Source organism: Chaetodon trifascialis, chromosome 1, assembly GCF_039877785.1.
Source record: "Chaetodon trifascialis isolate fChaTrf1 chromosome 1, fChaTrf1.hap1, whole genome shotgun sequence".
Lineage (NCBI taxonomy): Eukaryota > Metazoa > Chordata > Actinopteri > Chaetodontiformes > Chaetodontidae > Chaetodon > Chaetodon trifascialis.
This window is the reverse complement of record NC_092056.1, coordinates 20319336-20338847: the sequence shown is the minus strand read 5'-3', so window position 1 is coordinate 20338847 and position 19512 is coordinate 20319336. Positions and strand designations below refer to the sequence as shown.

The following is a 19512-nucleotide window of genomic DNA, read 5'->3' as shown; positions in this document are numbered from 1 at the left end:
AGAAAACTGTGCAACACATTTATTGTTGGCTTTTATCTCCAAAATGTATGGTGGCCAATGAGGGCAAGCGCACTGCAAAGACCCTTAAACATTTCCATCAGGAGAAATATGCTGCTGTTTCAGAGACGATGCCAGTTCAAAAACACGTACAAAATCCAACAGAAACACAACAATGGAAACGTGCTCCAAATGGAAAACGTGCTGCAGCAAATACACTGTGAACAAAGAAACGACACAATGTCTAAAACACACACACACACACACACACACACACACACACACACACACACACACACACACACACACACACACACACACACACACAAAGAAATGCAACAGAAAAACGCTGCACATCAACACAATGAAAGTCCTCCAGGTCTGCAGGAGGAGCACTGAAGCTGTGACACGTTCCTCCTAATGGAATGGTTTGTGCTGTTACAGCGTGTGCTGTTGCCCTTCTCAGCCACAGTAAAAATAATCCTGGAAACACTTTCACAGTGATATGTCATTATGTATCTGCATGCTAAACAATACAGAGATATTATGAGGTCTCACACAACTGCTATATAAAAGCAAGAACTATCGTGCAGCTTAATAGAGAATATAGTGTATTCATAATTCGAAGTGGCAGGATGACTGAGCACATTTTAAACTGAATCTAATGACCTTGTTTTCTTTTTTTTTTTTTTTTTGCTGCTATAACTTCGAAAATACTTTCAGAGAGAGGTAAAGTTACACACATATACTCAACCATACAACCACAGATTAGTAACCAGTAAAGCAGCTCCAGTAGAGAACCGGGGCTTGACTGTTTCGCTCCAGGGTGTTTTTATTGTAGCTGACGAGGGAGGGGGAAACCTTTCCATATTACTCCAGCAAAAAGATTTTTCTAGTCACTCAAGGGATTCAAATGGGTGACATTTTGGTCATGAGCTCATTTCTCTCAACATTACCCTTCTGTCACCCCATTTACACCCTGTGGCAAGATATGCAAAAACCTGTTACAAGATGTTGCAGATAGGATTGCCACCTACTGTACGTGGTGGGAGCAGTCTGATAGCTTTGAAAAGTGCTCGGTCTTACATCAGACTAGAAAGTATAATTACAGTACATGAAACAGGGTTTTCACCGTCATTAGGCTGTAGGATAACCCTGTTTAAAGCTCCATATAAGACAGTGCAGTAGTGAGCACAGAGAGATCCTTGATTTGTGGCTGAAAATATGGGCAGTGTATGCCAACACCCGGAGCTTTAGCTGCTGGATTGCTAAACCTAAGACTATTTACTGCTGCCTAATGCTGCACAGCGAGGCCTAACATATAGAGGTTTTATCAGCGCTTGTTTTCTGAAAACAATAAGAAGCCCCTCTCACATAACACACATACATTTGACTCTGTCTCAGTATAAAAATATTGATTTTTGGACCATTAATCATCAAACTGTAAGCACAAATGTCTTGAGATATTTTTGCCCGGTGCTGGTTTAACTTTATGTAAGTGAACTGAGTCAGACACTGACGAAACTGGCAAGGGAAGCAGCTCATTGAGTCTGTGTTGTGTTAGGAAGAGGAATGATCAATGTTTATTTTAGCACAACAACTAGCAAGCTTGTTTGCTGACCGCACAATTTCACATTTTATGACCAATTTAGTACTATGAAATACCTTATACCCACTCGTTACACTTACCATTCAGTAAATCACAGAGCTAGCATGTCATTTGACACATCTGCTGAACACCAAGCAGGAAAACTCCGCTCACAGCTGCCACAGTTATACACACAGCCACCAGGGACATTTACCTGCTGAGAGTGACCGACCCTACGCTACTGCATCTATGGCAAGTAGAATTAAACAGACTCATTGACACTGCACAGGTCATGTATATACAAGCCTCCACACAGCAGAATTTCATTAAGAAAAAGAAAATATACTTGCACCGACATGAAAGACCAACAGCCTGAATGATGCAACTGAGCCGTCAGCTGGCACACCTGGCATTCATCAGCTGTTGTTTCCTGACATTTCCACCTGCTCCTGGTGATTGTTCAAAGTAAAACTAAAAACTTAAAGCTGCAGCAATGCCCGTGTCCTTTCTTTAGTCCTAACTGTGCTCTTATAGAGTATTTATATGCACTGCACTGTATGTGAGTGGAGTTCCTGGTTTACAGACATTGTGAGAAATCTGTCTTATGAGGATCCAATTGTCAAAACAATCTACACATTTCAGTACGAGCACATGTAGTTAGCAGTGTGTGCGTCTATACAGTACATGCTGTTATCACTGTGGGTGTTTTTTTGTTGCTACCTCTCTCCAAACCTCCTCCTAGATGATTAATATCCTTTTTTTTTCGTTTGGCTCTTTTCCCCTTTTCCGCTTCAGTTGTGTCTTTTATTCTCTCCCTCCTCGTCAGTTGTTCAGTGCTGTACCAGGTAGTGTGTGTGTGTGTGTGTGTGTGTGTGTGTGTGTGTGTGTGTGTGTGTGTGTGTGTGTGTGTGTGTGTGTGTGTGTGTGTGTGTGCGTGTGTGTGCGCGCGCGCATGCACGCGCTCTCCCCTTTTTCATATTTTGAAAGTGCTGGGGTCCAATCGATCTCTGTCTGGCAACAGGATTTTTTTCCCCCCACTGCAGTTGCATTTTGGGTCATCCTGTACTTTTCCTGTTAGGTCAGTCATTGGAAAATGACGCACAGGGAAATGACTTGGACAAGATATGAGTGATCTGACGGCAGGGGAGCAGGGACTTAAATTGCCTTCGCTTTACTGATTACTGTGAACTGAAAAAAGGCTAGAAGTTCAAACATCACAATGGCTCATTGACACACACACACACACACACACACACACACGCACACACACACACACACACACACACACACACACACACAATATGAGAAACAAATACACTCAGGCACATATTTACGCTTATCATTCTACTACATCATATTTGCAGTCAAAAAAAAAAGCTTATAAACAGCTGCTGCATGCTGATTTGGTTGGGGATCAGGTCTTGCCTATGGGACTTGGGACTTGGGACACAAAGAAGCAGTAGTCCTCCTTGGACAGCTCCAACTGCCTCCTTTGAAATGTCCATAAGATGTTCTGAGCATCTGGGAGTCCACTGGTACTCAAGATGTATTTATACCAGTCTATGTACGGTCCTTGAATGCGACAGTTTTCCTGATTTCCCTGGCCACTAATGCAAGGAAGTGCAGTAAACACATCTACGTTGCAAAACCAGTAGCTGTAGCTCAAACCACTGATTTATAAAGATTTGCATGAGAGGTGCAGAACATCAAATTCATTGAGTTCGTCGGAAAATTCTGTTTCCTTAATAAGATTATATTACAAGCATATTAAATGCAGGCACATACACGTATTAACAGACACAGAAACCTGGCACATAACCATTCTCACTTTTGAATAATGTCATCATTTACATGCAAAATCCTGTAACCATCCTGCAATCCCGCTGGGAAGCCTGCATTTGAATCGACATATTACAGGCGCAGAGAGACAGTTCACATCAGCTACCACATCTGTAGGTGTCAAAATCTGTAACCCACCAATCTTTTACAACAGTTGCAAAGAAAAACAACATTGTTCTGTTCAACGTGACAACAGAGAAAGTGATTTAATCCTTTTCTTGTCTCTCCCTCCCCTGTGTCTCCCCCTCCAGCTCCCCCAATGATCCGGCTGTCAGTGAACGACACAGTGGTGGTGGATCCTGGACAGGATGTGCTCTTAACCTGTGAGGTCACCGCAGGTTTCCCCTTCCCAACAGTGATGTGGTCGCGTTACCCGGGTCCTCTCCCCCTTAGTGCCCAAGTGCGAGGCCCAACACTGATTTTGCGGGCCGTCACACCGGCCGACGCAGGCTTCTACAACTGCTCGGCTGTCAACAACGTAGGAAACCCTGCTCGCAAGAACGTCAATCTCGTTGTCAGGAGTAAGTGCAGTGTGTGTTCATCCCCGGATGACAGAGGGACACAGGGTGGCAGATTATATCTTGAGGTTGATGGTGTACCGTATGTGTGTGTCTGCATTTTTGGGTGGGTGCAAAGTGCTTGGTTCGCACTTTACATAATTTATGCTGCGCTCATCCATCAAAAATTTCGGTTCCTACTTCAACAGCTTTGAAACTAAAAACAATGTATCCAATTTTTGATTGAAAATATTTGCTTGAACATACCCTAGTTTTCATTTAAGAAGTGCCATCTGTCCGGTCCTTGCTAGCTTTAGAGTGCAAATACATTCATGTGTGCATGTGCTGTGTGTGTCTGTGTGGTGTGCAACACACGAGCAGTTGATCCATCATTACAGAGAGCTGATGTGAATCTTGTCAGAATAGGCGGGTTAAGTATCGCCCTTTTTCTAATTCCCGTGCCGTTAAAACAGAAGCCTTCCATTCTCCCTCCCCTCCGGCTATTTTTAGCCCCTTTAATCATCTTTATTCACTCCAATTAGTTAGACTGGAGTGGAAGCAATTAGCGACAGTCTTTTCTGTTAGTTAACACTGTAGAGAGCGTATGCTGGATGGGTTTCTCCTGTTAGCTTAATGGGCATGAACGCATTGTCACACCAACACAGGTGGTAAGACTGCAAATGAGACACACACACATGCACACACACACACACACACACACACACACACACACACACACACACACACACACACACACACACACACACACACACACATGTGTGTGTTCAGTAAGTGAGTAAGGTTGTGCATGCACATGGATGCACACAGCCACAGCCTCCCCCATCGTACGCACGCACACACGCGTGCACACATGTGCACACACTCCACTCTAACCAGGTAAAGTTGCAGGATCATGTTAACCATATGGTTACTGCTTCACATCCATGGCTCCACCCAAGCATCTTGTTAACAGGCTGGAAAGGAGTTTAAATCAAGCCCTCCTCTCCTCCTTGCTCTCCTCCCCGAGAGACTCTGTTTCCCTACTAAGTCTCTCGCCTTAGTGGGGAAACAGAGAGCTGTTTTGTATTCAACATGGAAATCTGTTGGGGAAACGCAGTCTTTGAAACTGAAAATTAAATGTGACAGTGTGAGAGTTACTCTTTGTCCTTGATTTTGTTCCCCCCCTCCTCTTTGTCCCAGTGTTATTTTATTCTCTATCTTGCTCCTTTTGTCTCTCCCTCCTTCACAATTTGCTTCTTCCTCTCTCTCTTTCTTTCTTTCTTCTTCAATTTCCTTTTTCTTTTGGTTTCTCGTTGTCATTCTGCCCCCTTCTTATTCCTCACACACTATGTTGCAAACTCATCTATGGTCCTGCATTAGCCATCTTCCCCCTCCTCCCTCCACTTTTTTTTACTTTAATTGCCTTTTCACTCTCTCCTCGTCCCTCACCCACAATTCTGTGGTGACTCTTTTTGTCTTTTGATGTCATTTCTCAAATTTGTTTTCATTCTCTTTTGTCAAATTTAAATTTATTTTTTATTCAACTAATCTCAACAAATTTTATTGGCATGACATATATAGATATGTGTTCCCAAGGTAGACTTTCAAAATAAAACAAACAAAGGTTGTATTGTGGATAAGAGACTGATAACATACATGATAATTTTGGCCTATTACCCTTTTTTGTATGCTTGTTCACACATATTGCAAATGCATGTGTTTGAGTTATTTTCTTCTTTGTGTTTATTTTGAGAGTTCAGAGATTAGGTTTAAGTAAGTTATACATTTATAATAACATTGTGTTTTTCTTTATTGGTTGCTTTAAAGGCGTTTGGGTCTTTTCCCACAGCACATCTCTCACGCTGTATCATCTATTTAACCCTTTCTTCTCTCCTCCTCTACACCCCACTACCATCACACACAGCAATGAGCAACCTGACCTTCCAGATTACACCTGACTCCAACAAGGACAGCGAGACCATCCAAATGGGTCGGGACCTCAAGCTGTCTTGCCACGTTGATGCCACACCACAGGACAAGGTCAACTACACCTGGTACAAGAATGGTGCACCTGTCTTCAACTCGGATAGCCTGATCCTGCTACGCAGTGACCCAGACATGGCACCAGGCACCAGCAGCCTGGAGATTGTAGACATGAAGTTCAGAGATTTGGCTACCTACAGCTGTGTGGCGAACTTCCCAGGGAGCCGGGTGCCGGAGCTCCGTGTGGATGTCAACATCTCTCAGAACAGTGGTGAGGTTTTCCTTTTTATTTCACATCTCTCTCAGACTGAGACAAATTACCATGAGTTTCTAAGCAAAGTATTGCACTCTGTAGTATTTGCCTAATGTATACAATATACAATATAAGGCTTTTAGTATAGGAATTCTGAACAAAAGGTAACAACTTTAAAATGGTATTCTCTGTAATTATCTGTTACTTCATGCAGCTTACCTGCTTGTTGCTCAGCTGGTGCTACACAGAAAATTTGAGAATTATAGTTAACTATTTATGTGTGTGTGTGTGTGTGTGTGTGTGTGTGTGCATGTTCGTCATCTGCGGTTAACCATAATGTCCGCGCTTAATACAGAGCACTAAATGCCACTTTCTTTCAAACCTTTTTTATTCTCCATCTGATTCTGTTATTCAATTGCTCTGTTCACAACATCTGCAATTTTTAAGTCATGTCCACCTCCTGATCTCTTGCACTGAGGCATTTATTCATTTAACTTGACAATTTAGAAATTTGAAAGTGAAACCAAATATCTCAGATAACATTTCTTCAGGTTTTTGCTTTATCTTACTGTACATAAAAATGTATTTATATTTGAATAATAGTATGAAATGAATGAAAATTCTTATCTATTTAATCCAAGATCAGTATGTCTTTTCAAATACATTATTTATGTCTGTTTGTATGCTGGCCTCCTACTCCAGTCTCTCCTCCAGTGCTGTCGGTTCCACCAGGAGGTCAGGTGGTCAGTGTCCGAGAGGGAGGTAACGCGGAGCTGGTGTGCTTGGTAGTAGATGGCAAACCACGTCCACCTATACTGTGGTCACGAACAGAAAAGGACCTGCTAATGCCAGCAGGAAAGACATTGGTGGAGACGCCCGATGGCCGCTTGAGGCTAAAGAACGTCAGCCGGGACATGATGGGGCTGTACCGGTGCCAGACTGCCCCTTACAACGGCCTCAACATCAAACGCAGAGAAGCACAGGTTCAACTCAATGTGCAGTGTAAGTATGGATCAGATCATGTTCACTCAGACTCACGACAACAGCCTACAACGTCACTGTTTAGATCAAGCAACTGAAGGACGGGGTTATTTGTTCAGAGGACTCATGCCATCTCTTGCCGTGCAGTTTCCTGTAAATAAGTCCAGATTGTTACAACTGCCTTCAAATGCTATTATCGCTGCAGCTCGTCTATTACTAAGATCAGACAGAATAATATGAAACTTTAATGATCCCAGGGCAATGTTAGCAGCAAACAGTAATAGAAGTAGTAATATCAGCAGTACAAAGAAAAATGCATTATTTAAGAAAATAAAACAAAAGTAATATAAAACAGAAACACGGAATCTCACAACAGGAACAAATGTGTAAGATGAAGTATTTAAGTGTAAAGATTACAGCAGGTAGAAGATATTAACAGCAACAATGGTAGCACCAGTAGAGAGAAAATGTTTGGTTGGCATCATGCTTGATGAAAGTATAGAAGGTGCAATGCTACCTTTGTGTAGACCTCCACAGGCCATAAACAGTGTGTATTTGTTGCTATGGTAATATCAGAGATCCATTAAAACACTGCAGTCTGCAGTTCTTTCTTTCTTTCTTTCTTTCTTTCTTTCTTTCTTTCTTTCTTTCTTTCTTTCTTTCTTTCTTTCTTTCTTTCTTTCCCACCCTCAACAATGGCATGATCTTCACACTTTGCACGAAACATTGTACCCTTAAGACAGATAGGGAAATGGATGGTAATGTACAGAGTGTAAAAAATGAGACTGAAAGGAAAGGAGGACACACCTTTATGCCTTAAACGCTGTTTTTGCTAAACCTACCCCCCTTGCGCAACTCCAGTGGCCGTCTTAGAAAGGAATAGGATCTGGCTTGCTAAAGTAACACATAATTTCAATACCCTCTCTGCCCATGAGTACCAACTTGCTAAATTAAAAACTTCAATACCCCCTCCTCTGCTCCATGAGTACCAACTTTCTTGAATTGTGCTGAGCAATGGCACGTCTGACTCTGGCTCATCTGCCTGTGCACTGTTGAAACTGAACAGGTGGAGAGAGCATAATGTGAAATACAAATCTGATTTAGATTTTTCTGCAAACTATACTTCAGGATTCCTTATTCATGCTTCATCAAACCATATAAAATCATTTGTCACCCAGAGCTGCATGTGCCTGCCGTGCAGTTGCTGGTTTTGAGCACCCGTCCGTCACTTTTCCTTGTATTTTCTAACAAAATCCAATTGCTTTTGCTTCCAAGGAAAAATAATATGTATGGGTAGCAGGAGGTTACACATACAATGTTGGCACACCCAGTTGGTAAAATCAGCACACCATAGAAGTTGTTATCAGCAGCTGTAACACAGGGTCGCCTGCTGAATTTTCCTTGAGTGAAAGTGTTGTTATTCTTGTAGCGCAGTGGAACCAGAGAGTAAAATCAAACATAATAACCTATAGAAAATAATCCTTACAGAGGGTAATTGGTTGAGCCTGAGCTTCTCCATGACACCACAATTGAGGAGACCAAAATCCAGTATTGAAATTGCTAGCCTCTAAAAGGCTTCATAGGTTCTGAACTGAGGAATTTAAGGGCATCATCCTGCTGTTTCTGCATCCATAGTGTTTAATAACTTACTTAAAACTCAGCGAAACGTTCACTAGTTTAAAATGTTTCTAGAGGAGTCACTAATGTACTGTTTTTGGACGAAACTTGCACAGCAGTGTATCATTGCATTGGCAAGTGCTTGTTTTAATTAAGTGAATTTATGTTAACAAGAAATCAGTATTCAATTCAACCCTTTCAGCACTCTCCCAGTGTGCCCTGCGTACACGGTCAAGTTAAAAGGCTACTATTAATTAAAGTGATGAAATTTACAAGATATTAGAAAAATATGAGGATACCAAAAACAAGACAAGTGCATCTAAAGCACATACAAGTACAAATGGTTCAAAAAGAGAGGAAAAAAGAGGTCTGTATTTATCAAGCACTTTAGAGTAGTGTCCATCTTCAGCCCAAATTCAGATCGACTGATGTTTTGGTCCTACTTTTAGCCAGGACAATGCATTTTATCTGATTTCTTACAGAAAGTCAGGGCAAGCAAAACTGCAAGAGAGAGACCTTTTTATATTGGTGGACAGAGCAATTAAAAGCATATCCTGGAAAAAATCAGCGACTTCAGTTTTTATCGAATTTCAAGAAAAAAAAAAAGTTACATTTCAAAATGGAACCAACTATTTGTTTGTCTGAGAATAATGGGCCTGGTAGGACCAATTTCCCATTCTGACATACTTGATAAAAACACATTTAAATCAGTTTCTTCTCCTCTCCTCTCCTCTCCTCTCCTCTCCTCTCCTCTCCTCTCCTCTCCTCTCCTCTCCTCTCCTCTCCTCTCCTCCCTTCTCCTCTCTTCAAGAAGGATTTACAGGGCTTGCTAATGCAGGCGGGGCGGAAGGGCAAAACTCTGTGAGCTCTGCTGTCCACACTGGCCAAGTCTGATTAATGGACCAGGTGGCCACCCCACTCTGGACAGGGAAAGAAACAGAGATGACACAGATACATGAGCAGGGCCGAGGGAGAGAAAGGGGGAGCGCTTCAAACAGGAAAGCAGGGTTAGGGATGGAGGAGAAAGGGCATGGTGAGGTGTTGAGATAAAGATTTGAATGATTGGGATGCAAAAAAGATGAAAAAGAGAGATCCAGGCGGGCACATAGAGAAACACCCTAAAAGAGGAGATATTACTGCTTAGCTACAGCCAACTGTGGACAAACAGATCCTGGCTCTCGTCTTGCTTCCATTTTACTTCATTTGTTTACTTTATCAGGCTTGTTTTGCCTCCTTCCATTTAGCACTGTTGATCGATGTGAGGAAAGTATGCCATCATTTTTTATGGCAGATATAATAAAGTGGATACGCAGATTCTTGCCACACTCGCCTCTCCCACTTCCTCTGTTCGCCTTGTATCCCTTCTTTACTTGCCCACTTTCCTTCCGCGAGAGGTGGCTGTTCTTCCTCATTGCCATTCTCATCATCATCAATCAGCTAACTGCTGGCCATGAGAGAGGACCTCTCTCTGTCTTGTCATTCCCTTTCTGCATCCTGCATTCTCTCATTCTCTCCCCAGCTCCCATACTCAATCATTGACTTCTCTCACTTTCACACCGCACTTTCCCTGTCATTTGTCTTCTTCATTGTCTTTTCCTTTAAGAGCTGTTTCTCTCCTTCATCCCACCTTACCTCACCCTCACTCACCTCCCCCCTCTCACAGTCTCATGTAAATTGATTTTCTCTTTGTGTAATGTAAATGTTTGGCTTGGTCAGTGTTGCGTTCCCGGATGGAATCCATTTTGCATTCAATAAGACAGATAGCGATGGTGTGCTTACATGGATTATGGTCTTCTGACTATGAAGCATTGCATTGTGGTGCTGTGAGTCCTGAATGAGTAGCAAAGAAATGCAAAAACAAAGCTCCAGAGAATTGGAAAAGTTGGATTAGAAATTGAAGCAACCCCAAGACTTGCGAAAGTGACACATACTGTTACGAAACTTACATAATTGTTGAAATGGCCAAGTAGGGAAAGGCCAGGTGAGGGATTGTAATAACCAAATTCTGCTGGGGATAGAATGATTCATAAACTGCTCACAAACCAGCTCACAACACACCTCCTCCTCTTTCCCTCCCTCCTCTCTACATCTATCACTCTAGAGTTTGCCTGCTTTTTTTTTTTTTACCCTTGCTACCTGATTCCAAAGTCAGATAGCCATCAGTATGCATATGTGTGTTTATAAGCAGGGGCAGGGTATGTGACTATACACTAATCAGTCCATAGGATTACACTATGACCTTTGACAGCCATCCCTCAGGAAGTTTAGGTAACGCAGTCATTTCAAGAGGTCAAAGCAGTGAATGGCAATTTAGATTCTGCAGAAGACAGCGGTATATATGTTGCGTCTCCGTGCTTGGAGGCTAGACTAAAAACAAACAGGCAACACATAGCTGAGAAGTTAAATGTTATGGTAGTTTCCAGTCTTTTTAGCATGCAGGTGCGTACTCATGTTCCTTTGACTGGAGTGCAAGCCCAGAATGGTAAACTGTGGATTTGGCTTGGCTGTGTATATCTGTGCCTATGCTAAAAAATAGACTTTAATTATGTAAAAATGTGTAAGCCATTTTGTGGTTGTCTCCTAACAATGACAGTGACACTGAGCTTCATCTCATTTGAAAAGGATAGCAAGTATGAATTAATCAGACTTTATTTTTATAGCACCTTTTATGTAGGTTAAATGCAATTAAGAGCACAGTACGAGCATCTCTCTCTGCTTCAGTCCCTGATTCTTATGCTATCTTTCTGTCTGTCTCTGTCTCTCCTGCTTAGTGTAGCTCATCCATGGTCCTATCTGTCTAAATTACAGGCATAACATCGTTTAGGCTGTAATTACACATCTGTGTCTGATAAACTTGATTCATAAGGGACTCTAGTCATGCTGCCTCAACTCTGGGGGCCTTAACACCAGATCTCATCACCATTAGTGCAACAATACCATTATTAGCATCTTGTCTATCATCTACATGATTAGCCAGGGGTGAACTAGCTGACTGGTGAGTCATTTGGCTGTGTTGTGTCCTGGCTGACCCCCGGGCAACAGCAGCTAGTCAGTCATTAACCTCAGAGCCACACATTGCTGCTGACAGGTTAATTACAGCTGGTTAGGATAGGTTAACAGCAGGGATGGGATTGTGCCTCACAGAAATGCCTGATTCCCTGCGGTAATAACAGTTGCTTTGTGTCGGATGATTTGTCAAAACTAATGTTTTCTGATGCTGTGAGGAAATTTACACGGCGGAGAACAAAGAGATGACTAGGCAGAGAAAATGAGAGTTGGATGACGGTGATGTATGTACACCGCTGCAGCACATTTTGCATTGTCCACATCTCTGAGCTTAAAATTCCCTCTCAAACTTTTCTGCCTCAGTTATCTCCATCTCCCCCTTTATGATGGAAATGAATTTTAAAATGGAAAACGATTAGGCGTAATGGGTTTTACATGGATTCACCTCATCATTATGCTTAATCACAAAGTAAGTGTTCCTAATATGTTGTACAGTCGGTGTACGGGAGCATGTGAGAAAAGGTATTGTAATTCACAAGTATAAAAGTGGATAATTTGCTGAAACCCAGAATCCAGAGATTTAGAAATTGTTCTGATCTGTCCAGTGCTGAAGAAGGACTGCAGAGAACTGATCCTGGGTGTTTCACACATGTAACTGTCCTGGTATCATCATGGATAAAACATAGCATGTGCTATATTCACTTACTATATAACAAAACATTTTCATTGTTCAGAAATAATTAAATTTCCCTTTAAAATAAATACATTGAAAAGCACACAAATATATTAAAATTATATTTTCCACATATGTTGTGACCTTCTTTTGCTTCTGCACCTCATATCCTTATATTAATTGCCATGGCAGATTAAACAATGCTTTAAATTGGCTACAACTCACAGTTTTTTCATCTTCACAGATCCTCCCATACTGGACCCAGTCTTCCAGGATGTGCGCTCGAGGAACTATCAAATGGTGACCCTGAGGTGCACAGTCCTGCGGTCAAACCCGCCACGCCTAACAGACATCCGCTGGTTCCGTAATGGCGACTTCATCCGCATGCCCATGCCAGACCTGAAGGAGACGCCGGAGCTGAAGTTCAAGCTGGAACCCACCAACAATGGCTCCTATGAGTGCCGAGTCAGCAATAGTGCAGGAACATCAACATGCACATTTAATGTCTCTGGTGAGTGAGCAGACATGAGACAGTGCTTTGTTGTCTGTTTGTGGAAAAGAGGTCACAACTGTCTGTCTACTGTTAATTCTCCCATCTTATATTCATATTAAACATGGGGCAGTTACCTTCTGTGGTGTCATTTATCTGTGGCATTTTGCCCCCCCCCCCCATCCCACAGCACAACCATACAATGCCGAGTTCTACTTTGACACACCCAACCCAGTCCGAATCCTGAAAGGAAACAACTACTCCTACAACCTGCAGTGGACCCAGAAAGATCCCGAGGCCACAGACCGTATCATAGGCTACTGGGTTAATGTCCGAAAGGTAAAGCACTCCTACACACGCACAAAAGCCTGTGAAAGCATGGGTACGCATGCACAGCTCAAAGTGAAAAAACATGCACACACACATGCGTGTACTGGCTGTGGTATACGCATCGAGAGGACAGGGCAGGTACATGGCTTGACAAACAGGAACTCACCGACTTTGTTTAACAAATACTTAAAAGACTGACATTGATTGGCTGACACAAAGACACACATTTTGTTCACCCGCTTTTGTTTGCAAGTTTGGTATCACCCTGACTGAATAGGCTCACATCTTGTATTGACAAGAACACACATACGCACAAGTCCGTATGCAGTGAAGTGTGCATGGTAAATAAACATGGTCTTCATGAGCTTGGGCAGTGTCAGGCGTGTGTAGTCAATCAATAGAGACCTGCGCTGAATTACAACAATGCCACAGCCACCTCTCGTCTCCTCTCCTCTCGTCTCCTCTCCTCTCCTCTCGTCTCGTCTCGTCTCGTCTCGTCTCGTCTCCTCTCCTCTCCTCTCCTCTCCTCTCCTCTCCTCTCCTCTCCTCTCCTCTCCTCTCCTCTCCTCCATTTCTAAGGCTTCTAGTTTGGGGTGCTTTTTCAGTTTTTACTGGAAAATAACCCAGTTTCTTTTAAAAAAACTGGTCATGCTGATGTAATTCTTACCCAGATTTCATGTTCTCGTGCATGGGGAAGTTGTTTTTTCCAAGAAGACACTGTTCTCTGCTATTCGCAGTAAACAGGGCTCAGCGAGCGATGCTTTCAGTAAAACAAAGTGGATAAAAAAGAGAGCAAACACAAACGAAATTCTTATTATGCAGCAACGTAAGTAAAGAAACTAAAACAGAATCTTTGCACAGCATTTCTTTTATTTTGTATGCTTATAATCTCATTTTCACTTGGATGTTTGAATTTTGTTCATCCAAATGTCACCTGTCAGTGTCAATGTTAAAAATAAATACAGGCAAATTGTCAGATTTTTAAAAATCAACCTTACAGATGTCTATTCTTCAGTTTTTCCTCCCTTTCACCTCTTACATTAGCTCGCCTCTTGTTACACCCTTTTCATTGACAGCATCACATCCCCTTTACTAGTCAGTTCACATCATTTAGTTTTATCAAACAAAGACATTGTCCACGTCCTGGTGTCCAGAGATGTGAAGATGAGTGGGCAGCTCTAAATAGCCCATTAAAGGACTGCGCCTGTGTTCACAGAACTAAGGTTACAATGGCTGACCGGCATTTCAACTTACTTCACTGTCGCAGCAAGATTTTAGCTTTGAGTGCCAGCCAGACTATAATGTGTTTACATCTGATGTTGTTAGACCAGCCCTCCACTGCCAACATCTCACCAGAATTCAGTCCAGAGACAGCTAAAAGAGAACCATTTTTAATGGTATTTTCATGTTTTATCTTGTCCTCGGATGATTGACTTTGCATTGACGTGACTTCATTTTCACAACCTTGGGAGGGGTGTTAAATTGACCTTGCAGTCACAAACATGAATTTCGATTCGCACGTACTGGAATAACCTCTTAAACCTCAACACTTACGTTATGCTTTATTTGATTTTAAACCAGTGAACTAGCTAGATATGCTCAGGGGGACGTTATGCATACATTTTAAATGGCACAAGTGCACACGAATAATTACAGCATCTGAAAACCTACTCATGCTACCAGTAATGAACAAGACTGATTTTTAGATTTTGAGATTTATATCCTCCAGAAACTCATCGGCTTTGTTTCTCACCTCAACCAAACCTCCTAACAGTTGTGGAGAACGTCTTAGGGGGCCCCGATCTGAAGTTGGAAACCTTTGTCCACAAGAGGAGCGCATCCTCGGGCAGCTTCTTGTTTTGTTTCAAACATCTATTCATAGATTACTGGCCTTGAGTCAGAAGACAGGAAGGATAATAGTGAATTATACACAACTGGCTGGGGATTGGTGTGTGTGTGTGTGTGTGTGTGTGTGTGTGTGTGTGTGTGTGTGTGTGTGTGTGTGTGTGTGTGTGTGTGTGTGTGTGTGTGTGTGTGTGAGAGAGAGAGACTGAAACAGAGGGAGTGTAGTGTCTGCCAGCTTGCTTTTGTGCGGATGAATAGCTAATTCCACTCCTACTTTAAGACCTGGCAGCTTACCTCATTAAGAAAGACTCTAGATAATGAGCACTGGCCTTCCGAAGATGCACATTTGATTGCATGCTTGAGCTCTATAAAGACTCTCACTCTACTTTTGTCCTCTGTCCTACCAATATCTCTCTGTCTTCATCACACACAAATCAACTCTTCTGTTCTGATTCATCATTCCTTCCTGTTTCTTTGTCATCTCTCAGTACTCCTAGCTTCCACTTGTTCTCCTCTCTCCCTCTCTCCCGCTTCCCCTCCCTCCCCTCCGGCTCTGAGGTAGGGTGTTATAAGCGCACACTTAATGGCATTTAATGTTGTGTGAACCGTGGCAACTGAAAGAGCACTGATAAATAGTCGCAGTGAGTTGTTATGCTGATGGTGTTAAAATAATGAGTTGCATTAAGTGGCAGTTTAGGACGTCTTTAATGTTGTTAAAGTTTAATTTAATTTCAAGGTTTTTTACCTGCATGTTTTTGTGTGCGCACGAGAGAGCAACACACAAGAGATGGGAGGGGGGAATCGAGAGCAGAGGGTGAGAGTGAGCAAAGAAGGGAATGAAAGGGTGCGAAAGAGAGAAATCAGATGCAAATTAAAGAAAAACAGCAAATCTCACTGGTCCTCTCGACTATTAAATAGAGTAGGAGAACATTCAAATGTAATACCATCTCAATTTCACAACCCATCTATTTCTGCAACACTTTCTCCAGCTCATCCTCTTAACGCCTTGACAGTCTATCTTCTTAACACAAAAAGATGTAGGGGCTCTCGGGGGAGACATGCAGACACAGAGGGGAATAAAAGAAGATTCAGATCATCAGTTCATATAGAGCAGTGCTCTTCACTGAAGGTCTGAACATGCAGCTACAACATTTGTGTCCTTTTGCTTTCACTTTTGCACTTTATTGCTGTCTGTTTCTCACGTGAGTTTGTGTATATTTATGAGTCTTTGTCCTTTTATGTATGTAAATATGAATGGCCTATAATTCATGTGTATTTGCATGTGGGTCCATACCTGTGTTTGTGTGTTTGTGTGACAGGCATGATTTGCTCCATGACTCATTGCCAGGCTGTGAAATCCCTGTTTACACATCTTAATTTAGTTTTGTTTTCTCTGCAGGGGATTTCCCTGTGTAGGAATTAATGAGTTGACGGGCCCTTGTTTTTTCTTCAAGCTGTCCTTACACCCCTTTTTCCACTCCACCTCCAGGGCTTCTTAAATGAGTACTTTGATTAGTGAGAGATAATTAATGTGTGATAATTTTTCCTTTTTGCAACAAGAGAGATGGTTTACTAAGCCTTTTGTGGCTCATTTCAGACACTTTTAAAAGCTTCATGGTTGTCTGTCATCAGAGTGGCAATTAATGCAGTGCTCTATCATGTCAATATCAGGCTGGATTCATATTTACAGCTGCCTGTAACACCCTAATCTTTCCTACGGGGGATTAATAAAGTGTTATCTTCGTAAGGAGAATTACATTTGTGTGAAAAATTCTGCTCTAAAAGCAGCTGCAGAGTTGTTCTCATATATCAAGAAAGGTGATGTTTAGGGAAGAGGAGGTTCAAGAAAGCTGTCGTCTATAGAAAACTTAACAACATCAAAACTTTGGGCAACTTAGCTTCAGTGTATCAGTTCGAAGACACAAAATGACAGCCGCTTGAAGAGAAAAAGTGTCCAGCAACTAGTAATAAATTTGACATGTGGCAATTTTCCAAAAAAAGAGAGGAAAGAAATTTTGAACAGCTGATCGTTAAAGGTGAAGTTGATGTTCACTAAGCTGTGAATGTAATCTGTGAACATCTACAGTATCTGTCTCTTCCATTTCCTTTTGGTGTGTTCAAACAGAAACTTTTCTGACTATTGGTTGGACAAAGCCAGCATTGCAAAGGTGTCACTGCGGGTTCTGGGTAATTGTGACAGCATTTAGCACTATCTTTAGAATTTGAGCAATCAGTTGATTAATGGAAGAAATAATTAATCGTTGAACTCCACCTCAACCAACTACAACATTAAAATCCTGCTTTTACATGAATGCAAGAGAAATAATCTAGAATATTTTATAGTATAACAGTCACAGGGGCATTTTTCTGTTTTGAATACTTGAAGTATATTTTCCTGTTCATACTTAGATACTTTTACTTGCTGTTAAGCATTTTCACAGTGTGGTGGTAGTACTTTTACTGAACTACTGAACCACTGCAGAAAGAGAGGCAAGTTTTTACGTCGTGTCATTCTAGACAGCTGGACTGTTTGTGCAGTCCCAGTTGATTTGCCCCAAACAGCCAGTGTACCGATAGTCAGCTAGTAATGGACGTACTGACTGCGTGTGGGGGAGTGTGTCTCTGTGTGTGTTTGTGTGCAGAATTTAGAAAAGGCCAAGCCTTCTACGTAAGTATAATGCTGGCTGTGGTGCACCCTGCACTGCATGCTGCTAAAGTTAAAATAATGAAAACACCTGTGTCATCCTTGTCTGGAAAAATGTAATCATTCTGTACACATATGTACACTGCAGAGACTCTCTGCACTACCATGCCAGGTTATAAATATGCTTTGGTTTTTCTTTTAATGGCAAATTTCTCCTTGCTTCGTCAGTTAGTTTTCTTCGTCCTTATTGTAACTTCCTTATTGCTTTTTTCTGCCTCATCACACCTTTCTCCTCCCATCTCTAAATCTTTCCACCTCATCTCTATATCGACCACTCTTTTGCCTGCAGCGATGGAGCCTCTGTATCATCCAAGTTGTGCAGCTGACCTGGCTTCAGATCATAACTACACTCCAGTTCTTTCTGCACACAGTCACACAAACACACATCCCCATTATCATATATATGAGAAATTAAAAATATTTATGATGAATTAGAGGTGTACATTAAATCAAATATGTGAATAATTTATGCAAGAACACTCGTATAATCACATGCAACGGCAGAAAGAGAGCACATAGGTCTATGCAAGCACACATACAGACACAGTGCACACACGCACAGATGATGACTTGCTCACAGACACACATATACACACACCCAATATCACTGAACTGCTGGATCAGTCATGAAAGAGATCCATTAATTGAGGATAATAGAAAGATTAACTCCACATTCCGCAGTGTTCGAAGAGGCCGCCTCCTCTCACGCTGTCAGTCTCTCTCTTTCTCACACACACACACACACACACACACACACACACACACGCACACACGTGTCACTTTGCGTCTATGTTTCTATCTCATGGATGCCCCTACGCGCTCACCCTCTTTCACACATTCTTTGTCTTGTTGTCCCTTTGTTGACAGTCTGATGGAGACATAGCTGAAAACATAGTCTGGCTGAAATTCCTGAAAGCATGTGGCACAGACACACACACATGCACACACAAACACACTGACACACACACAAACACACTGAGATACACACACACACACACACACACACACACACACACACACACACACACACACACACACACACACACACACACACACATACACGTCAAGAGAGGTGTATGGACTTTGTATCAGTCTATCAACCAGCCACGTCTCTGCCTCTTAAAATATGTCAGTCACTCACTCCAGTCACTTTGACTGTCTCCTTCTGTTGGTGCTTTCTCTACACGCTGTATATCTTTCTCACCCTCTTCCTGTCCCTTTCCTGTCACTTAGTCTCACATACACACACTTGCAGACACACACACACACACACACACACACACACACACACACGCACACACAAATTATGTCCACTGACCTAGTGAAGGAGGCAGACAGAGGACGAGGCAGGGAGACAGGGTTTTTTTTCACCTGCAGTGGGAGCAGCTGAATTCTTCTGAGTCACACCTCAGCACCTCATTGATCCAGTGTGTGTTTCTGGGTCCACACAGTATAGGTGTGTGTGTGTGTGTGTGTGTGTGTGTGTGTGTGTGTGTGTGTGTGTGTGTGTGTGTGTGCGCGCGCGTGCGTGTGTGTGTGTGCATGCCCGCGTGCATACTTCTAGTCTAGTTCATTTTTTCTCCCACACACCGCAAAACAAGTGTGTGCATGTGTTTGTGTGTATGTAGACTCTGTCCACACATGAAAGGATGTTTAACTTACTTCTAAAGCTCTGAATCCTCAGCATTATTAACTCATCTTTCTTTGCT

The 19512-nt window shown here is 42.2% G+C and overlaps 1 protein-coding gene across 1 annotated transcript in view; it reads left to right on the top strand.

The window, feature by feature from the left end:
• Positions 1–19512, top strand: part of LOC139335431 (MAM domain-containing glycosylphosphatidylinositol anchor protein 1) — a 168831-nt gene that overhangs the window by 115777 nt on the left and 33542 nt on the right. The window contains exons 7-11 of the mRNA XM_070969035.1: positions 3676–3945; positions 5846–6175; positions 6860–7159; positions 12679–12945; positions 13115–13263. Coding sequence (XP_070825136.1) covers positions 3676–3945; positions 5846–6175; positions 6860–7159; positions 12679–12945; positions 13115–13263 — 1316 coding nt within the window. The remainder of the gene's footprint in view (positions 1–3675; positions 3946–5845; positions 6176–6859; positions 7160–12678; positions 12946–13114; positions 13264–19512) is intronic.